General features: G+C 36.5%; 1 protein-coding gene and 1 long non-coding RNA gene across 4 annotated transcripts; one reads left to right on the top strand and one right to left on the bottom strand.

The window, feature by feature from the left end:
* Window positions 1-6,165: 6,165 nt before the first annotated feature.
* Window positions 6,166-20,696, bottom strand: LOC135224740 (epoxide hydrolase 4-like). 3 transcript variants are annotated; one of them, XM_064264066.1, is made up of 9 exons: window positions 20,582-20,696; window positions 18,292-18,758; window positions 17,276-17,403; window positions 15,126-15,238; window positions 12,651-12,819; window positions 11,604-11,758; window positions 10,743-10,898; window positions 8,344-8,554; window positions 6,166-6,874 (listed from the first exon to the last, which is right to left on the bottom strand). In XM_064264066.1, the coding sequence occupies exons 2-9, from the start codon at window positions 18,481-18,483 to the stop codon at window positions 6,772-6,774; spliced, it is 1,227 nt and encodes a 408-aa protein (XP_064120136.1). In that variant the 5' UTR covers window positions 18,484-18,758; window positions 20,582-20,696; the 3' UTR covers window positions 6,166-6,771. The 3 variants fall into 3 exon arrangements, with proteins under 3 accessions (XP_064120136.1, XP_064120143.1, XP_064120150.1); XM_064264073.1 differs by lacking the exon at window positions 20,582-20,696 and having other exon boundaries at window positions 17,276-17,400; window positions 18,292-18,888; XM_064264080.1 differs by lacking the exons at window positions 6,166-6,874; window positions 20,582-20,696 and adding an exon at window positions 7,694-8,086 and having other exon boundaries at window positions 18,292-18,888.
* Window positions 11,949-12,514, top strand: LOC135224761 (uncharacterized). Its single transcript, XR_010316818.1, has 2 exons — window positions 11,949-12,079; window positions 12,203-12,514. It is a non-coding gene; the product is annotated as an uncharacterized LOC135224761 (long non-coding RNA).
* Window positions 20,697-22,688: the final 1,992 nt, after the last annotated feature.

Below are 22,688 nucleotides of genomic sequence, written 5' to 3' on the forward strand. Positions count from 1 at the left end.
TATATATCTATATATATTATATATATATATATATATATATATATATATATATATATATATATACCTCTATATATATATATATATATATATATATATATATATATATCTATATCTTATAGTATATATACTACCTTAAGTTGTTTATTCAGCCTTGTCTATCAAGAGAAAAGAGGAATGCTAACTTCCGGGGAAACAAAGAACTCGAAAAGAGAATATTGGAATCAAGAATATCGAGAGAAGAGAGAAAATTCTGCAAAAAAAAAAAAAGTAATAATGGAAAGGAAAGGATCTCACGCGCAACATAAAAGGATCCTCGGCGAGGCACGTCGTCTCTTAATAGCAATTTATAATCTAGGTGACTGTGGCATTTTAACAAATTTGAAGAGAAAAGCAAACTAAACGCTTCCGGGAAATTTTAAGAATGGGGTTTACCAAAACGTGCACCTTCCCTGCAGTGACTGCTTACGATTTGGACACACATCCTTGTCTCGGCTTCTTGATCATCAAGGAAAAATGAAGAGCTGATAAACTGGTTTTTGCACCTCACCGGACAAACTCTTTCAGTTCATCATTAACGTCGCTCATTTCACGAATTCGCCAAACATATTAACACGGCAAATTTTTGCTTTCCCTTCGTCTTTGGCATGACTGTTTGTTTGCTGGTGTCTTTCTCGAGTGCACGGGGCAAGTGGCTGTCACTGATGCAAAACAGTTTCCTGGCATTGTTCAACACACACGGAATCATAATGTTCCTTATTATTATAGCAGAAGAAGCTAGAAACAGTGTAGCAGTGGTTCAACACTAATACAGGTAAAAAAAAATCACAGGTAAAAACGTCACAGAAATAGTCACAGGAAAAAAAAATTCACGGATAAAAAGTCACGTTAACTTTTCGTAGATAGTGACCCCCAAGGGTTTTAACCCTGTGTGTGTCCACCTTTACGGAGTTTTTGTTACAAAGCCTTTGGATATTGATGTGAAAACATTAACAAAATACTGTAAAGTAACGGACTTTGCTACCAGCCACCTTCCGACATGGTCCTAAATAAAGTACGATCGTCGAAGTAACAGATAAAACCATAACTGTCGACCGATAACGAACTAAAACATACATTAAATTTCACATTTCCGGCCTACATACCTATTACTACATATACTACGCTTGGTAAATGGATCGGTTTTACTGTTTTTTCACTACAGATTCTCTGATGAGGGTTTTCACATGAAACTGGAGTATTTTTAATCTCCCAAGTACTAGTATGATACGTCTGACCTTTTATGCGTTGAAAATATTTCTAATTATTTCACAAAGAAAACAAGACAGAGATACATGTTTTATTTTACGATGATACTACGATTGTGCAAAATTATGCGTTATTACGTGCCACTTGAATCGTAGCAGTAAGCGTCAGTATTTGGTTGGAGAGTGTATGTGACATTGTCTAAATTAACTTCTAATCCGTGGAGCATGAGGCTTCAGCTTTCTGTATGGCCACCCATACAAAGTATTGCAGTCCACAGAGCAGAACCACACCATCTACTTTAGCAGTATATTTAATTTACAGTAATTACTGTCATTATTTCGGGCAAACATCAGGAAATGCTTGGTCATCCATATGACGAGAATAACAAATACAGTCCTGTATATCGAAACTAACTATTATTTCAAATGCAAGTAATGTCATTAAGAAAACGAAGTTTTTCGTCGGCATTGCGTCCCCGCACCAGCGCTACAAAATCTGACCGTTGATAAGTGTTCCCCGTACAACGCTTTCCCTGTGTCGGCATCCCTTCCCGAACCCCGAGGCAGGAACAAGCATTGTCTGACAACTTAATTCGTTAGACGGGACGCTATAATTGTGCAGCCCAGCATAATGTGTATTGCTTAATTACACACCAGCTTTCGTAACCACTTAGGAAATCGTCGTAATTACCCAGCATGCGTTCGCTCTTGTTGGGTAGTGGGGGACTTATCTCCATTGGCCTAAGTAAAGCGGCTCTCTGTTCAACACCAGCCGCTGGAGGAGCAGGGGCGAAACTCAGAGATGGACATTACGCCCAGAAATGTAGAAGTTTCAGATCCTCAAGTTTACTCTTTAAAACAGTCTTAATTTAACTAGGGAAAAAACACAATATTTTGGTTTGTTCTTCTATACACCATCTTTCCTTTCACTTCAATATTTTATCAAACGTTACTGAAACTCAGTTCAGGGGAATGATTTTCACATCGCAATAAGTAAGCTACAGGCTCTTGTAGTTGTTTTTCAATAAACATTTTAAGATTACTTTGCTGAGAAATTCTCCTCAAATTTCTTTATATTAAGCGAAAACTAAGTTATTTTGCTCTCTGATATAGTATTCATATGCAGGAGGTTAATGGAATATGACTGTATAGTATCTTTTAGACAATATTAATCATCACTCTTTTGAAGAAGATCATGAGGCAAAGCTAAATTAACCCGTAAAACGATAAGGAACATTAAGTAAATCGAAATTTGGCACACCATCATCCCCCAACCCGGCAACCCCCCATAAATGGATATGGTGAGCGTTCCTAACAGTCGTTATGAACCATAACCCTACTGAACACTATATATATATATATATATATATATATATATATATATATATATATATATATATATATATATATATATATATATATATATATATAATATATATATATATATATATATATATATATATATATATATATATATATATATATATATATATATATATATATATATATCATATATATATATTATATATATCATTTTAGAAAAAAATATAAACAATTTCTGACGAAAGACAAACCATCATTAAGTGAGAAAAATGACATAACATCTTTTATCAGAATCCATGAGACGGATCATTAGTTAATAACCATTCTTTGAATAATGTAAAACTATCATCAGCGTTGCCAGATTGTAAAACAGAATAATGATAAAGTGCGTTCCAGGGCCTCACACATGTTTATCATTTTTTATTTAATATTTTTCACTTTCTCCGACTGAAACCGCGTCAAACGAGATAGTAAGAAAGTGTACCAAGGACCAACGACGAACAGATATTTGCAAAACGCTGATGGAATTTCAGGATATTTTGCTACAGCCCCAAACATGCTATTACGTGACCACAAGGCTAAATCATTTAAATGTCCGATGACTGGCAGCATGTAAAACACATGTAGAGCATACCTGTCATAATGTAATACCTGTTGCAGTCTCTCTCTCTCTCTCTCTCTCTCTCTCTCTCTCTCGTGAGAAGTATGCTGGAAGGGAAATTTTATATTTTATGTCAAGAGATTTGTTGAAGATGCATAATGATGATCTCATCTCGTGAAATTTTTATGCATTCTTGTTTTATATGAAGTGCCCAAGTAACTAAAAAGATAAATTTCTGTGGAGAAGAACGAAAATAAATTTTAAAAAACCAAAAATTGAAAAGGACGGCATATCTTTCGTTTTGTAGGTTTGCATTGGTTTATTTACCTCTGTATTTATGTCACTCATGTTGTCTCTGTCGTTTCATTTTTGACAAACAGACATTCTCTTCTATTCGTGCTTTTAAGGTGAACAAATGGCATTAAGCTCCCTCCATGAGAAAGTATAAGCATTAAAAATAATTATAAGAATATCGAGGCATGACATCCTGTACCGTAAATAATCTGAAAAAGAAAATAAATAAATATCCGACGAATACGCCTTCCCCAGGGGAGTGGGCAAGGTAGTCTTTTAGCGTTCGGAAGCGAAAATGATCAATGTTTGAAAAATGTGACTGTTGCTTTGACATCAGATTTTCATCTAATTGTGTTGTTTCGGCATCAGATTTTCATCCACTTGTAAATTAAAAGAATGGAAATGATCAAATAAGATGTATAATTAAACTATGCGCAAAAGAAACAACCAAAAGATCCTCCGAGAAAGAGCAGACCGTTATAGGACGCGCCAATGGCCACCTTTTGCACAAGACTCAAGAAGACCAAAGCTTGGCGAACTCTCACCTTTTCCAAAACAAATTTCGACATCCGACACCCTTAGGATAAGTTGCTTCTTACTAAATACGTGGAGTATCGCACATTGCATAAGGCGTGCAATACTATTGTTTTTATTTATTTATTTATTTTATTACTTTTTTTGCTGGCCACTTTATTTTTCTTTATCATATAATATTGAAGACAGAAAATAATTCGCATAGTACGACAATCAAAATAACCAAACGCGACTATCTCGGAAAGAATTAACCAGCTATCACGCCTACTAAAAACCTCCTCCGATTATATTAATGCTTGCCTGTTTATAACTATAGGCTAATCTAGAATGGCAAAGTATATATCAGAGCAGTAACGTCAGCTTTACGTCAACTTTCCGATTCCATATGAGCAACGTGTGAACTAAAACCCATTTCTGTGCCTACGTAACCAGAAGGGACGCACTTATGGGCTGCTCAAAGAGTAAAATCCTGTGCTGGTGTTTTAGCATAAGCCACTGATTTTACTCAGTCCATCCCATCCTGCAGAATGGTACTACAAGATTGGATAATCGATAAAGTCTCTTCTTTTATGAAGTTCAGGTCCTTAACTCAGTGACTACAGGCCATGGTATGGACATTCCAAACCTCCTCTAAGGTTAAAAGCAACTTCATAGCGTACTCAAGGCCGCAGTGGGCTTATTACTGTGAAGAGTATTGCTATCTACGAATTACACTTTACTTTTCTCGAGCATCAGAACACCAAAGATCCCAGATTTTTCTTCGAATGACATTAAACAACATAAATCTAAACAAAAAATCTACCGGCTTTCGTACTAGCCATTGCGTGTTTTTTGTATGGGCAAGGCAGAGGAAATTGGGTCTGACACCTGTCTTGTCTTATTCGTGTTTTATTTTCCTTGTATTTTTTATGGGTCCACAATCTTCCTATCATTCTTTGTCCATATCCTGTTTCTTCAATAAGAATTCTGGAGAGAGAGAGAGAGAGAGAGAGAGAGAGAGAGAGAGAGAGAGAGAGAGAGAGAGGCTCATCGGGAACTTTGCGAGAAGACACAAATATCGCTATGAGCAAGGTCAAGAGATCCCGAGACAAGTGCGTCCTCGGGATTAGTCTCATTTTTCTACCCTCAAGACCACACTGGATGAAAGGTACTCGGTCCGGCGTGATATCCAACGCTGTACATGACCTTGCAACTCGCCAGCGCTATGGCAGCGATCACCGTTGGCTAATGGAAGTCTGTCGTTATACAGTTTTAATCTATTCTTTGCGAAGGACACTATTATTTCACCCGCCTATGCTTTAGACCAGAGGTGGACAAACAGTCGATCGTGGCCACTTTGTTTTGAGCTAATTGTACTCATACTTTACCGTACTATGAACCTATTTGAAATTATTTTTTTTTCACGTAATAACATGTGATCATGTAATATGGTAGATCGTAAAAGTGTAGATCTCAGAGTCCAAAAGTCTGGCCACCCCTGCTTCAGACAGTCACCAGTATAAGTATGTCTTAAATACATTTGAAAAAAAGTTATGGATTGAATTCAATCACTTTTCATAGGTAGGCCTCGGACAATGTAATAGTTGATTAGTTTAAGAAAAGTGCCCGGATTAAATGTGGATTCAAGATGGTTTTTTTTATAATTCAACCAACAGTAACGGATTTAAATCCGCTAGTGTTAGCAGCCATATTTACTTATGATCTTCCGTAACAAAAGCTGATGGAAACCTTATATTTCGACATAATGGAAGAGTCAGGGGCATAACCAGGAATTTCCTGAGGGTCGAGGGAAGGGCGTCAAGAAGTCAGGACTGGTGTGTACAAGAGACAAGGGGATTTTTTTATAAATTACATAATGAATACAGTAATATTAGAAAAGAAGTAATAAACAATAAATAGAGTACAATTCCCAGTATTTTTGTGTTAAGGGATAAACACTGATCAATAATTAATTCTAATGGGATTTAAGAACCATCTGCACAGTTGTCCCCTGACCTTATTACTTTGAAATTTTGTACATCTTTCATTTGGAAGCCTAAGCGTTATCACCAGCATTCTCGTCAAGTGACTGTTCTAGTTATCCCAAGGTATACAAGAACCTCGAGTTCATTCACTTACATAAACTTTCAAACTACATTCTCCAAATGGAAATTTATTTAAACAAAATAATCCTCTTACTAAGAAAATTTATTACAACCCGAGCTAAAATATGGCTGATAACCTGGAGCGTCTGTTTCCATCGTGAAAACAAGAAAAACCAAGATTAAGCCACGTGCACATCCATACAGTTTAAAACAATACTTCACCCTACAGATTCTTCTCCACACAACTTTAAGAAATGCTTACGTCCATGGCACCAAAAAGTTGAGTGTGTTATCTGTAAATGAAACAGACTGGAGAGAGCACAGTGAATTTACAGGGGAATTAAGTTTTGCTAGTTTGGACATTTCCATCCAAATCCCAGCCCCCGACAAAAAAATCGTATAAGCACTTCACTACGTCCATTTCTAGTATTTGTTTGTCTATACATTGCGTTCACAAGAGATTATTTCATTACTTTGCCACTTTAATTTTCTAACTTTCATTTTTTCTAACTTTCATTTTTTATCTTATGCATATTTGAACTCAAGAATACACAAATATATTTGAACTCAATGCACAAATACAGTTTTCCGTTATCACCAGGATTTAAGAGCTCTCTTTTTACAAACTTCTTCCATCGAATAAACCTGGCAGCTTTCACAACAGATTCATCATTCTAAAAAAAACGACGTCTTAATCAAGACCCAGTTTCGATTCTGCAGCTTTGAAGGAAGCCTGGGCAATTCCCACGAGGCCTCCTGGAAAGACGCGGGTCATTTCCAGCGCTCCGCTTGTTCTGGAAGATAAAAATGGAGACGAAAAAAGGTTATTAAACTTTTTTTTCTTCTAGAGTCAGTGAAACAAGTACACATACGCGAAGCCCACTAATCATTACTTATGATATAACAGAATCGGAATCAATACCCAAGAATTGAGTCAAGACTAAATCTTAAAGGCCCTTTCACACAGTCGAAAGTGTTTGTTGTAGATATATGCAGCAAACCAAAATGGTAGTTTCTGAGGATGGCTGGCTTAACCTAAATAAAGGAAGATCTAGCCGAATTTTGGAAGAAAAGATACTTTTAATATAATTTATACACTAACTATCGATAAATACTTCCGACCACTAATATAAAAAGGAGCTTGCTGTGTTACCAGGAAGACAGCTGTAAATGAATACGTCGATGGAATAACAAAACCGATGTTAATCGGCAGTGTGACACCAACGGACACAAGTAAGAAAGGCACCACGAAACCTATTGCACTTGCTGAATCCTCAAAGACGGACATCAGGGTTATGAGGTCTCCTAATGAGTTAAATTCTCATGGCAAATGGCTAAGTGGGGTATCTTGCAGCTATTAGCTAATTGTAATAATCACTACTTGTGAAATAGGCCCCTTGGCGTCGAAGAGGAGATTTCAAAAAACCACCAACGCCCAGGCAAGAGAAAGATGTTCTGCCAATATTGAAACATCATTTGAAATATCGGATTTTCAAAACCTTTATGTTGGTATATACAAATATGAATATTTACGAGGAATGTCTGTTTCTTGGTGGCCTGGATGATGCATGTTCAAGTTCTGTGGAATGAAAGGTTTTTGGAAACACCGAGCATTGCGAAAAAATCTGTATATTAAGTTGTACATAGCAGCATAAGTTTATTGTTAAACTTTACAATGTCAGCATAACATTAAAATTCACAGTGAATCTAGCCATACAGAACAATCCCTTCGTAACCATCGTCATTGACCGAGTGATTATTCTCCAACAAAATGAGTAATTTCATGAGGTATTTTGCAGGTTGTGTTTACTCCTAATTCAAAGCGTTGGCTCCAAACACTAAGGTTTTGACTTTATTTGATGCGCACTATGAAGAAGCTTCAGCAGTTTTGCGATGTTTTCTTGTAATAGGCATCAATCAGTGCATCCAAATCCATACTTAAAAGCAACCAGAGAGTATGCGAACACGAAGGAAATCAAATGAAATACCAAAACACCAGAGAAACCCTGCCAAATGTCAAAGATTACAGTAATCAGTTCAACAGCTTTCAAGAAAATAAACAATTAACAGCTGCCATGTACAGACAAACAGTTAAAGGGTATGTTTTTTACTCTTATCCAAATTAGCCAATTTAACAACATGCAAGCACATCTAGTCTCATAAAAGAATTAGTTCAACAGCTTCAAAAGAATCAAATCGACAACCTAGCAATTTAAAGGTCAACACCTTCCCAGAAACCAAAGCGCATGAAAAATGAACTTACTTGTTCACAGTATTAGAAACGGCAGCAAGACTTGCACCCATCACTCTCCCGACCAACGAGGAGTTTTTAGTAGGCTCCAGCGGGGACAAGGGTTTCCAAGGCATTTCGTGCAGGAATTTTATTATTGTTTCGTTAACCTGCTGTGCCCGTAATACGTGTGTCATGTACCCTGGTCCAGGGGCTGGCCTCACAGTAATGCGCTCGACGAATTCTGTAGAAATTCTTTCATGAATGCGTGCGTGTATTATTTTTGAAATGCTGAATAATATGTCTCGAATTGGTATAAAATACATGAGAGCTTAAACTCTTAAAAGATACCAAGAGAATACAACTTGGTGAATAAGTATTTCAAACTTCAACGAACAACTTGTTAGTTGCCTGTGCAATCACTGCCAGTGTTATACCCTTGGAGGAATAATGGGAGGAGACGCCCCGCATGGGTCAGACCGTTCAGTAAAGTGAAGCCAGTTTACCGCGTGGCAGCCACGCCTACGACTGGCAAAAGAGAGACCACACCATAAGGATTAATAGAAACGCTTCAGTTACTTTTCCCATCTTTATTTTCATAATGCGTCTTTTCATGGCATAAATGGAGGCGAAAAGTGTTAGACATTTTATCATTCTTTTAAAGAACATAGTTAATTATTTCATCATTCATAATACCTTCCTTTATTACTCAGAAATACAATACAAATTTTTCATAATCTTATATACATATAACCTATTACTGGCACAAATTTAAAGCTATTCTCTTTATGTCTGCTAATTCCTTAGTCCTTATTGTTTGTTATCGCCTACTATTAGGAATTATTGACCGCTAAAATGAATTAACCTAGTATATATCTGGCGACTATTTCCTGCGAACTGCGATTGAAGTTTAGCGGTAATCCGCTTACCAGCATAATTATATCTCACTTGCGAATATTTTTCAGTTATTGTTTTAATCAATAAGTGCAAGAGATTGTCCAATGGTTGAGTATCATACATGTGATAATCGAACTCTGAAAATACTCTTTTGCCTCTGTAAGCTGCCAATACTGAACTAACTAATTTATGGAAGTTAACTCTCCCCTGTGTTTTGTTGCAGGACAACATTTCCCTCATATTTTTTCCTCATGTATTGCATATATCAATAACATCATTTGACGGATACACCAATTTTCCTTTGGTTTTTAATTTGATGAGGGTGTGACGAAAATTAGCGTCTGTTAACGTTAATGCATCAATGCCGACCTCACACTGTAAAGACTTTTTTAACTTAAAAACAATAAACCCTGCAATATAAGCTACTATTTTATTTGAACATTTTGACAAGTGGTAATGGTTTGGAATATAACCATAATCATCTTCCTTGTCATCTGAATATGCTTCTTGAACTTCTAAAATTAGATGTCTTGAAACAAAAGCATTTATATTCCTTACTGCAACATGCTCTTTTATCCTGCTTGAAGCAGTTAATATGGGTACCGACTCTGATGGCAAGCAGTTGCCACAAATGATATCCATTAAGTCATTATGTACAAGTAGCCTTTTGTAAGCAGCAGAGAATTGTCTCGCTGCTGGATTATCATTATGGCCTCCCATACTTCTTACTTGACCAAAGAATAGTTCAATATGATCATCCTGACTGAATTTGTAGGGCATCAAAAATTGTAAAGGCCTACCATTTCATGCAATACAGGTTTCGTACAGAATCTGAAGCCTTCGTATGCAATAGAGAAAGCCAATGAAACCAGTTTTTCGATCTTATTTTAAGATGTCTTTACCATCCTGAAGTCTCAAAGATCTGATATATATTTCTGCTTTTATTAGAAAATCTTTAATATCACTTGCATTTTTCATCTGAATTGGGCTTTAAAATGCTTTGGTATTTAGATTTCGAGAATTTGATATGTTAAATAAGGTGTTGAATACCATAATGAATTCAATAGTAGCTTCACTTCCCTCAAATTCACTTATTTTTTCATCAAGGAATTATAGTTTCAGTAAACGTGTTAACTGTCTGAGGATAAAATCGAGTAGAGTACGCACACAAGAAAACTAAAAGAATGAATTAAAATAAAAGCTTATCAAAATTAAAAAGTGTGACAACTTAGTCATCGCAAGGTCGCGTACCTACGGTCGACCCAGGGATTCAGTTGCCAGTCCCAATATGGCGGCCAGCGACCTGAGTGGCTTCACTTATCCCGCAGCAAGGCGTCTCCTCCCATTATTCCTCCAAGGTTATACCTCAAGAACAAACCTTGAGCACTGCAGTCACAAGTATTACTTAGCCAATTTAAGAATTACATCTGAATCAAGACAATTTGTGTTTTAAGCTAGATTCAAATTTGTTGCTTAAGATTATTTTACTAAATATTCAACCTCTCGAGCCCGTACCACAACCACGTTTAATTTACCTGCAGATCGATATGCAGTTTCCATGGGCAGAAGAGGGTCGGCGTCTCCCATAATGAGTAGGGTGGGCTTCGTAATCACGGCAGGCTCAGGTTCCTCCTCGTCGATAGGGCTGACGTCCAAAGCTCTTAGAATATGAAGGGGCCCTGTCCAGGTATCTGCAGCAAAAAAAAAAAAATCAGAAATGACAAAATGTATTCTCAGTTTTGTTTCTCGCTCTGGCTAAACCCAATTGTAGTGTATTTTTCATTTTATTCTAAACACTTCCAGAATTAATCCGAAATTTGTGATCGAACATCGCAGTCATTACGCTCTAACAAACAATGATAAGAAAGCTAATCTTTCAAGTATTCTGAAAATGATACGACATACAGATGAAATCTGCATACGAAGAAAGCTCTTTCTTCATGAACAATGGACTACCAAGTAATGTAACCAACTGTATACCCGATTTTTTTATTTCTTGCCAGTTTCGATTGCTAAGTTCCCTTCTAGGTTAATTTTTTTTAGCTTATTCTAGGTAGCAGTTCCATGGGTTACAGGCCATTGCTTTATAATACTGTAAGCTTTGCTAAATATATGGATTACAGGCCCATACAATACTACAAGCTTTTCTAAATATATGGGTTACAGGCCCATGTATTACAATACTATAAGCTCGGCTAAATATATGGGTCACAAGCCCATCCATATATTGCAATACTATACGCTTTGCTTGATATATACAATGCAACTAAATATCAGTGGTATTAGTAACTGTTCGTAGGTTGGTTACCTGCCACTTGACATTTCGTACGAGAAAATACAAATTGTTGAATGTTAACCGAGGAGTCATGTGTAAAACAGACCAATATTTATCTCACCTCTGCTGGAGAAGACGAACTTATAGGCTTCAATTTCTTCCGGTTCGATAACCTTCATTTTCAGAAGAGGCTTCATTATCTTATCAATGAGGCCAAAGTCGTTCAAGGTAGCAGCGATTTCGGGTAGAACTGGTAGCTTCAGCAAGTACAGGTATCTTCGTGCGTGAAAGAATAAATATTTATTCCTCAAAAGGTTGCAGTTGTAACACAAGTTGATGAGGTAACCGTTATCACTGTTCAAGATCAAACATCCCTACAGAACGTGGATAAAATGGTATTCCTTTTCTTGAAAAGCTTCCATATAAGAAGGAAAATGAGGAAACAAACAGCGGACGGTCCAGTTTCATAAACAAGGAGAGATATGACAACTACCTAACGTCCATTTCCTCTAAAGCTACGCCTGTCGAGAGTCTATTGGCTTAAAGGATCGAATGCAGGAATGGTATAATGTATTTGCTTGATAAATGACCATCTAGGTCCATTCTCTTCCCCACCCGTTCAACTAACGTGCCCCTGGAAATGCAGATTTAAAATTCACATAATGCCTCTCCAAAACTAAGGAATAATCTGTCTCGATTATGGTAGATAGATACGCGAAGGTCCTAACAACTCCAGACAAGTAATTATGGCAGTCTTCTTAGTATGAAAGAATCTATCTAAAGATACTGATGATTCATATAGTTTTGCAAAAGCCCACCACAGATGTACAATGGAAAGAGAGAGAGAGAGAGAGAGAGAGAGAAAGAGAGAGAGAGAGAGAGAGAGAGAGAGAGAGAGAGAGAGAGAGAGAGAGAGAGAGAGAGAGAGAGAGAGAGAGAGAGAGAGAGAGAGAGAGAGAGAGAGAGAGAGAGAGAGAGAGAGAGAGAGAGAGAGAGAGAGAGAGAGAGAGAGAGAGAAGAGAGAGAGAGAAAGAGAGAGAGAGAGAGAGAGAGACTGGGCTAGTAAGTTAAGTCTCATACATACACATACATAATTATATATACACAGTTTACATCCCACTTACGTTTAATAGCTTTTAGATGAAAATAAAATGTTAATGCATATTACCCGGCTTTGTAGTAATGGCTCCAATTCTGACCAAGCTGTTGACGAACAACGTAAGGATGAGGTGAATGAATAAGAACCAATTTAGAAATCAGGTGGGGATAGTTATACGCCATATACCATCCCACCTGGCCCCCTACTCCGGCACATATCAAGTGGGCTGAGGTTGCATCTGAGGAATATTGAAAATACATAAAAAAAAATCACAATGTAAATCTCTGGAAGTATCTTTATTTGAAAATGGACTGCTTGAGTTATAAAAAAAAAAACCAAGAATTCAATAGCTAATAGAAATAGACTACAATTGTTTCTCGTTTTACCAGAAAACTTCATACATAAGTTCAAGCATAGATTCAATGCATTACTACCCTAGTAGTACTATTCTCCTTGCATTTTAATAAACTTTTATCTATACATTAATTCATAAATTCATTTTTTATTTTTTGAAATGTGTGATCCCTTCTTAATGTATTTCCATTTACTTCCTCTTACTGCTTTTACTTCTTCCTAACGAACACCATATTCTTTGGAGCTTTGAACTTCAAGTCAGTGGCCCCTGTGGTTTTGTTCCATATGAAAAGGTTTCATCTTCTGGATAATAATAATAATAATAATAATAATAATAATAATAATAATAATAATAATAATAATAATAATAATAATAATAATAATAATAATAACATGACAAAAGTACTACAGAAGATGGATGCCGGGTACCAACTCAAGAAAAGAGGCAACAAAATCAACCATCTGATGTTCATGGACGACATCAAGCTGTATGGTAAGAGCATCAAGGAAATAGATACCCTAATCCAGACTGTAAGGATTGTATCTGGGGACATCAGAATGGAGTTTGGAATAGAAAAATGCGCCTTAGTCAACATACAAAAAGGCAAAGTAACGAGAACTGAAGGGATAAAGCTACCAGATGGGAGCAACATCAAACACATAGATGAGACAGGATACAAATACCTGGGAATAATGGAAGGAGGAGATATAAAACACCAAGAGATGAAGGACACGATCAGGAAAGAATATATGCAGAGACTCAAGGCGATACTCAAGTCAAAACTCAACGCCGGAAATATGATAAAAGCCATACATGGGCAGTGCCAGTAATCAGATACAGCGCAGGAATAGTGGAATGGACGAAGGCAGAACTCCGCAGCATAGATCAGAAAACCAGGAAACAAATGACAATACACAAAGCACTACACCCAAGAGCAAATACGGACAGACTATACATAACACGAAAGGAAGGAGGGAGAGGACTACTAAGTATAGAGGACTGCGTCAACATTGAAAACAGAGCACTGGGGCAATATCTGAAAACCAGTGAAGACGAGTGGCTAAAGAGTGCATGGAAGAAGGACTAATAAAAGTAGACGAAGACCCAGAAATATACAGAGACAGGAGAAAGACAGAAAGAACAGAGGACTGGCACAACAAACCAATGCACGGACAATACATGAGACAGACTAAAGAACTAGCCAGCGATGACAATTGGCAATGGCTACAGAGGGGAGAGCTAAAGAAGGAAACTGAAGGAATGATAACAGCGGCACAAGATCAGGCCCTAAGAACCAGATATGTTCAAAGTACGATAGACGGAAATAACATCTCTCCCATATGTAGGAAGTGCAATACGAAAAATGAAACCATAAACCACATAGCAAGTGAATGCCCGGCACTTGCACAGAACCAGTACAAAAAGAGGCATGATTCAGTGGCAAAAGCCCTCCACTGGAGCCTGTGCAAGAAACATCAGCTACCTTGCAGTAATAAGTGGTACGAGCACCAACCTGAAGGAGTGATAGAAAACGATCAGGCAAAGATCCTCTGGGACTATGGTATCAGAACGGATAGGGTGATACGTGCAAATAGACCAGACGTGACGTTGATTGACAAAGTCAAGAAGAAAGTATCACTCATTGATGTCGCAATACCATGGGACACCAGAGTTGAAGAGAAAGAGAGGGAAAAAATGGATAAGTATCAAGATCTGAAAATAGAAATAAGAAGAATATGGGATATGCCAGTGGAAATCGTACCCATAATCATAGGAGCACTAGGCACGATCCCAAGATCCCTGAAAAGGAATCTAGAAAAAACTAGAGGCTGAAGTAGCTCCAGGTCTCATGCAGAAGAGTGTGATCCTAGAAACGGCACACATAGTAAGAAAAGTGTATGGACTCCTAAGGAGGCAGGATGCAACCCGGAACCCCACACTATAAATACCACCCAGTCGAATTGGAGGACTGTGATAGAGAAAAAAAAAAAAAAAAAAAAAAAAAAACAAAAAAAAAAAAAAAAAAAAAAAAAAAAAAAAAAAAAAAAAAAAAAAAAAAAATAATAATAATAATAATAATAATAATAATAATGAAAACTATGCAGTTATAGTCAGTTCATTTCATCTGTGCATGAAGTTTACTTATCACAAATAACTGTGTTGCTACGAGACCCAACATCTTCACTCACTGAGAAGGCAGATCAACTGTGCGATATCATTGGCCAACTCAGCAGTTGTGTAGTGAGAACGGAAATAAGGTCCTTCCGAATCACCACAGCCACGAAGGTCGACGGCTACCACCCTGAGAAGTGAATAATAATAATAAGAAGAAGAAAAGTGATGGACTTCTAAGGAGGCCAGACCAGGAAGCCCATACTATAAATACCTCCCAGTCGAATAGGATGACAAACATTTTTGATTATAACAATTGTAATAAATCTCAACTACATAAGTCAATAAAATTTATTTACAATATTACTGATTTTTTTCACCAATAATAATAATAATAATAATAATAATAATAATAATAATAATAATAATAATAATAATAATAATAATAATAATAATAATAATAGTTTTGTTAACAATGACTGCTGCTTCAGCACTATTAATCTTGTAAAGAGTCTTCTCTATCTTTTCTGATGACGCTTTCTCATTGTTGCTTAGACTGGCGAGCAACGCACCAAAGGGCATGGTAAAATTCGTTTGAGTCATTTGATTCATTATTGCTTATACAATTCTCTCTCTCTCTCTCTCTCTCTCTCTCTCTCTCTCTCTCTCTCTCCCTCCCTCCAACGCGACGTTTCCTCCTGATCCTCCTGATAATGTCCTGTGGATCAGGAGGAAACGCCGCGTTGGAGAGAGAGAGAGAGAGAGAATTGTATAAGCAATAATAAATCAAATGACTCAACCGAATTTTACTATGCCCGTTGGTGCGTTGCTCGCCAGTCTAAGCAACAACGAGAAAGCCGTCATCAGAAAGATAGAAAAGACTCTTTACAAGATTAATGGTGCTGAAGCAGCAGTCCTTTTTAACAAAACATGCCTACGAGAGGGCCTCCTTCCGAAATAATAATAATAATAATAATAATAATAATAATAATAATAATAATAATAATAATATAATAATATATAATAATAATAATAATGTACATTAGACAAATTATAACTACCTCGTTTATAGCTACTGATATATACGATTGCAGTTTTACTGCAACAAAGTCAAGTGTTCAGCATGGCGTAATTCTTTACATAACACCCACAATAAATTATCTGAAACTGTCCACCCACACCTAACTAAAATGTCGCATTAAAAGGATTAAGAGGTTAGTTTGACAAGATTCTTTCGCTTCTCATTAGGGAAAGGTGGCAGTTATAAGTTCTCGGGGAAATGTTTTTCCTTCATTGTGCAAATTTTAAGCTTTTGCGAATGTTTGACAGTAACCTTTTTCTTTCTATCCGGGTACTTATAACCGAACAATTGTCAGGTGTTGATCGTTATTTGTGAAACCTAAAACTTCCATGTAATCTTTACGTTCCTGCGTAAATTGTCACTATCACTACAACCATAAGATGATGCTCGGCATTTTCATACAATGATTTTCCACTAAAAAGTGCTGTGCTCGCAGCACATTTATAGAAAATTAGGCCGTTATTACCTTTATACGTCGACTTTCCCTTGTGAATGACTCAGAATGTATTTGAACATTGGACATCAGTACTCAAAGCAAATGATTTCACAAATTTAACAGGATATACAAAGTATAGGGGTTTAACGCTGCCGACCATCCTCTTGTGTTTCCTAACGTAAACATTTGCAACTTAAGCACCAAACATCCGCCAAATCTCATAAACTTATCTCTTTACCTCATTCATGTGTTACTTCATGCGTTTCCTTACTTCATTACCTCATTTGTTACTTCATGCGTTTCCTTATTCCATTACCTCATTTGTTACTAAATGCGTTTCCTTATTTCATTACCTTATTTTTTACTTCATGCGTTTCCTTATTTCATTACCTCATGTGTTACTTCATGCGTTACCTTATTTCATCACCTCATGTGTTACCTCATCTCATTACCTCGTGTTACGTCATGTGTTACCTTATTTCATTACCTCATGTGTTACATCATCTCATTGCCTCATGTGTTACCTTACTTCATTACCTCGTGTTAACTTATCTGGTACCTCATCTGTTACCTCATCTCATTACCATATCTACCAGTCAACATCTCGCGCTTTGTCCGACACGAAGCAGCGACTCTTCTGAACATTGCATTCCTCCTGCCCACAAAAATCCATAGTCTGAGATAAACTTGACAAAAGGTAAATTTCTCACCAGTAATCCTGATTGAGGACAGAGATCTGCTTCCTCCAGGTGAACCAAAAGTCGGGTGACCCGTGAACAAGAATCACGAGAGGGTTCTCATGATTTCCGGACTCCACATAATGTAGTTTCATTCTCTGCTGATAAAAACGAAAAGTCGCTCTCTGTAATTCACAGCATAACAGTCCCAGCGCTTTTAAGGGAATAACTGACAATTAAGCTTAGTTAATTTTTTCGTGCTATATTTCTGCGATGGGACCTACTGCTTGACAAGTTTGTCAGTCATAATCAAAATAGCCAATTAATACTGATAAGAGATAACACGCAGGAGTATTACAAAAGTTTAAAGTGAGTGTCAAACTATGGAAGTCCAAATAATCGGGTAGTTTGCTTCTTTGTACATTTTTAAGGAAGCAACACTAATTTAGAATCTTTGAAATTAACAGTCTTTGAAACTTTAGCTGTAACTGGTCATTTTTCTGTGGAATTATTAGTTCTAGTATACAGTGTGCTAGTGAAATAGTAAAGTATCAAAGGTGATGCAAAATCTACAAAACAGTTTCGGGGAAATTTACACAAAATCACGGTTTGATACTTAGAAAAAAAGGGAGGGTGTCTTCGAAATAGCACGGGTTACAGTTCTGTTATAAAGGGCGTTTTACTTAAATGCATTTATTGGATCCGATACCATCGAAAGATAGATACACACAGTTAACAAATCTACACACTCTAACTAATTGGATATGATAATTCTGAATCGACCAATGACGACATTAAAATCCTTTCAGCAAATTTCAAATATAAGAATACCATACCCTTGCTCCAAAGCACAATCCTTTTCCCTAAAAGTGAAATAAAGCATTGCAAAACCATCACTTGCTCATTGTGTTTATACTGCATAATAGTAAAAAAAACATTTGCGACTGAAAATAAAGCGGATTTACAGCCCTCCTCCTTCCCTGTAACCCTCCAAACAGAATCACTCTCCCACCCTCTCTTTAAATTACATATAATCAAAGATAACTTACTTCTATCTTCACATACTTGTGCCTGCCAAGGTTTGGGTCGTTCAGGCAATCGGGCGGAAAGTCCCTGGCGATGCCCTGTTTGAGGGCGCCCCGTAACCACAACCACAAGGCATATCCAACGACAACCCACCCATACGCCACAGCGAGTGTCCACTCCAGGCACCACAAACCAGCTCTCTTCAAAGCAGACATTTCGATAAATGTTTTCTATGACGTATTTCGGTCTTAAGTCTTGCAACGCTCCGCTGGAAGGCTCCTCCAGCCGCGAAATCAACACTGCACTTTTAAAAAGTCCCTCTGGTCTCGTTCCTTCCTTTCTTGAGGTTGAGACTTTTTTCTGAACGACCCCATCGCCGTTACACCTGCCTACTGCTAAACTGCATGCGAATTGTCAGTTTGACAGGAGAGTAACAACTCTAATGCTGAAGGGCTTCATATCGTGTTTACACTCGAGGCGACGTCAGTTCCTGTGAATGAAATTCAGAACTTGATCTGAATAAATTTGTGGTATGCTTTCTAGAAAAATCTCGTCCAGTTTCGAAGCCATTCACTACTGGTTGCATGTAACCAATTCCTCGTGAGACAAATACCACTTTAGACAAAAGTAAGACTGTTCAGATCAAAGTGATAATGTACTGATAACATGTACCTATTTTATCTTTTTATCTCTCGTCCACTGGAGTGTTATGAAAGGAGACCAAAGTATTTCACAAGTTCAAAGTACATTCACAGGACAGCCAAACTATCATTCGGATGATTATTAACACTATAAAGGTTTTACAGCCGGTAATAGATTTGTGAAATAAAAAAGATAGATAAGAGGAACCACAATATTAATTAGCATACTCTTAATCATCATTTGAAGAGAGGGATTTGCTTCTTGGTCCCTTAATTGCGATCTTGAAACTTGATAATACTGAGACTCGCTATAATATTCGAGAAAACAATCACACCCGTTATTCGGCTTTAGAAGATACGTGTACATAGTTACTATAGATTTATTCTGTGTAGTAATAATACCAATGTGAAATTTAATTTAAGAAATCATCGACGATCCTCAATGGATTTTAAGCTAACTAGGTACCTCACCTCTACTAATGTTTTCCAACGTAGCCATAGTCTTGCGCAAGCACGCCATTTTCTTACAGCTTCTACGTATTAATATCACAAACTTCTTTGAAAATAAGAATGTGATAAAACTGAAAATATTTGCACGACAACACTCAGAACAATACATATGAGTGCGAATGCAGATCTGGATTAATTTTACTACCTTATCATCATTTTCTCATCAATGGTTGCAGTTTCAATAAATGGCAACAATGTTCTATAGACATCATGTGAACAGAGATGAAACTGCAACGTTAGCAACAGCGCCTACCAGTAACAATGTTGTTGTTGTGGCACGCTGACCGATAATCGTGCTGGTGACCGGACCAGAGATATGGCTTAGTGGATGAATCAAAGGAAAAAAATTGATTACTTTTGATTATGTTATATGAGGGGTAATGTTGCTGGTTAAGCTTGTCCGAACCATCCATCTACCTATTCGAGTAGCCCTTATCCTTCATCGGCCTCCATCGTCACACTTCCCGTCACAAAAAAAAAAAAAAAAAAAAAAAAAAACTCAGATGATTGGATCACATTTAGTTATTAATATCTCAAAGGTGCTTTGGCAAAAGCAGGCATTTATATGAACAGAGATTTAATGCTCTACCCTCTTGTGGGATTATATGCATATTTGAATTTGCATATACAGTTCAAGTGCTAATGAGCTTGGAATGAATTTAGACGAACCGATGAAATCATAGTCAACAAGAGAGAGAGAGAGAGAGAGAGAGAGAGAGAGAGAGAGAGAGAGAGAGAGAGAGAGAGTCTTCGCACTGTGCTCAGTTATGAAAGTTGCTTAATTAACTGAGGAAAAGTTCTATTATGTAAAGCAAGTAACGGCGCGTACACCTGAGTACCAAAGGAAATGAGTCATTTGTTAGTACGCTCCCAAGACAAGATGTAAACGTTACGGTATTTCAAGTAACCTAACTGTAGACTTGTAATTGTTTATCATAAGCCATATATTTTGCAAGATGAGCTGCTAGAAAATACTAACTCTTCAAAAGAGTAATAGTTCTAAAAACTCTATGTCTGTCTGTCTGTCTGTCTCTGTCTCTGTCTCTCTCTCTCTCTCTCTCTCTCTCTCTCTCTCTCTCTCTCTCTCGATCTCCCTTCCTTGCCACCCTAGTCAAGTGACACTGAAAAACAAGTAACACAAAAGCAAATGTTTTCTACAAACCACTACATGCAAAATTTTTCCTCTATATCACCAACAAATACTGGTAAATTGCTTATCAGTTTCGAAGGTCACTCTTAGAAGGTATAGAGTGCAGAGAACTTTCTAAGCTCACTCACAAGTCAAGTTTAAACAGCAAACTAATCGTTCAACATCCTGAATGAAATGCTATCAAAATCACGTGGGTATCTGTGACGTCACGTCCTTTCGACAACACGAATAACTGACTCATGAATTTTTCGTGTTGTCGTAAGGAGGTCTCGTCATAGATTACACGCGTGGTTTTGTAGTATTTAGTTCAGGATGTTGAACGGTTAGTTTGCTGTTTCAACTTAGCTTGAGAGTGAGCTCAGAAAGTTCTCTGTACTTTACACCTTTTAAGTGTGACCTTCGAAACTGATCACCAATATACCACTAGTACTTGTCTGGTGATATAAGAAGGGAAGAATTCGCAGAGAAGGAAGTTTGCAGAAAAAATTTGCTTTTGTGTCACTTGTTTTTCAGTGTCTCACACATATATATGTATAAATATATATATATATATATATATATATATATTATATATATATATTATATATATATATATATATAAATACTATACAAAAACACACCAAGAGGTTACATATATATATATATATAATATAGATATATATATAATTATATACAAACACACACACTATATATATATATATATAATATATAATCATATATATATATAGATATACAGAATAGATAAATAATAGTACAACACGCACCACACATAATATATTATATATATATATATATATATTATAATATATATATATAATGTATGTAAATATATCTATATATATATATATATTATATATATAATATATACACATATATACTCACACACTACACACACACACATATACATATATATATATATATACATATATATATATATATATATATACATATATATACATTCAATTTACGGGCTGGAACTTAAATCCTGTTGGAAGTCTGTTTAGCTGTGCTGTGAAGGAAATCCGTCAGTGTACTGTAATGGATGAATACAAGGTTAAAATGCTCATGGCACTGATAACACGAACCTTAATATGACCCTCATGGCAAAATGGCAACAGGTTCTGAGTTTTTCCCTCTAAGGGGAAACACCATTCATATTTTCTAAATACCCCTTCACTTGCAACTTGTGAAATTCTCCTAGGTCATCTAGCAGTAGAGACAATAATTCTTATTCCAAAGGTTCATATGGATTAAACCTCTCCTGATATTTGTATCTACAAATCCCATTAATTAACAACTGAATGCATTACCACTTTGAAATTTATTTAAAGGCGTTTTTGCAAATTTCTAAAAAAAAAGACTATTAACAGAAAGAACGTTGAGATCATCAGCCGCACATAGCAGTTCATAAACTGGTCAAGATCCTGTGTTGAACAAGAACTTTGTTCATCTTGTTAACGGCAAGAACCAGCTTGTTAATTCATTCCATTATCTTTAAAAGTATCGGAGTGCATGATTTCTCTTGCGTCAGCGTCAAGCTCTCACATTAGTTTAGCTTCAAAAAGCAAACATCATACTTATGCAAAAGATTTCTGCAATAGCAACTAACGTAAGTTGGTTATTAATTAACGAGCTCTCCTAGACGCCAGTCGCTTTCCAGTTTCCCTTAGGGAACAATTAAGATCCAAGTTTTATTAACAAGCAACTGCATAAATCATAATGAAGCGATCGGACAATGCAGTCGGTGAATAGAATTACTTCGTCTAACTAATGAAGATGTCCTATAGGAAGTGATTCATTATTTCTATTGTATTCCTTTAACGTGAGGTCAAAGTGGTGTTTTAAGCTCAGGTAACTAACTATAATAAAATCGTTCAGTTTACATCAATAATAACTTGCAAAAGTTCATGTTGAAATTAACTAATAGGCAACTTTTGAAAATCAGCCAAACTTGGTTCCTAAGAATGAGTCAAGATTGTTAAGTACTGACGTAGCAGAATCAAAAGACTAGCCCTAGTGCTTCAATCTCCATATTGATAAATTTTGTGCTTAAGCAAACATAAAATCTTGCATAAACATCAGTGATATCAGACCTATAAAACACAAATCACTTACTTCG

The sequence above is a fragment of the Macrobrachium nipponense genome, chromosome 20 (assembly GCF_015104395.2).
Source record: "Macrobrachium nipponense isolate FS-2020 chromosome 20, ASM1510439v2, whole genome shotgun sequence".
Classification (NCBI taxonomy): Eukaryota; Metazoa; Arthropoda; class Malacostraca; order Decapoda; family Palaemonidae; genus Macrobrachium; species Macrobrachium nipponense.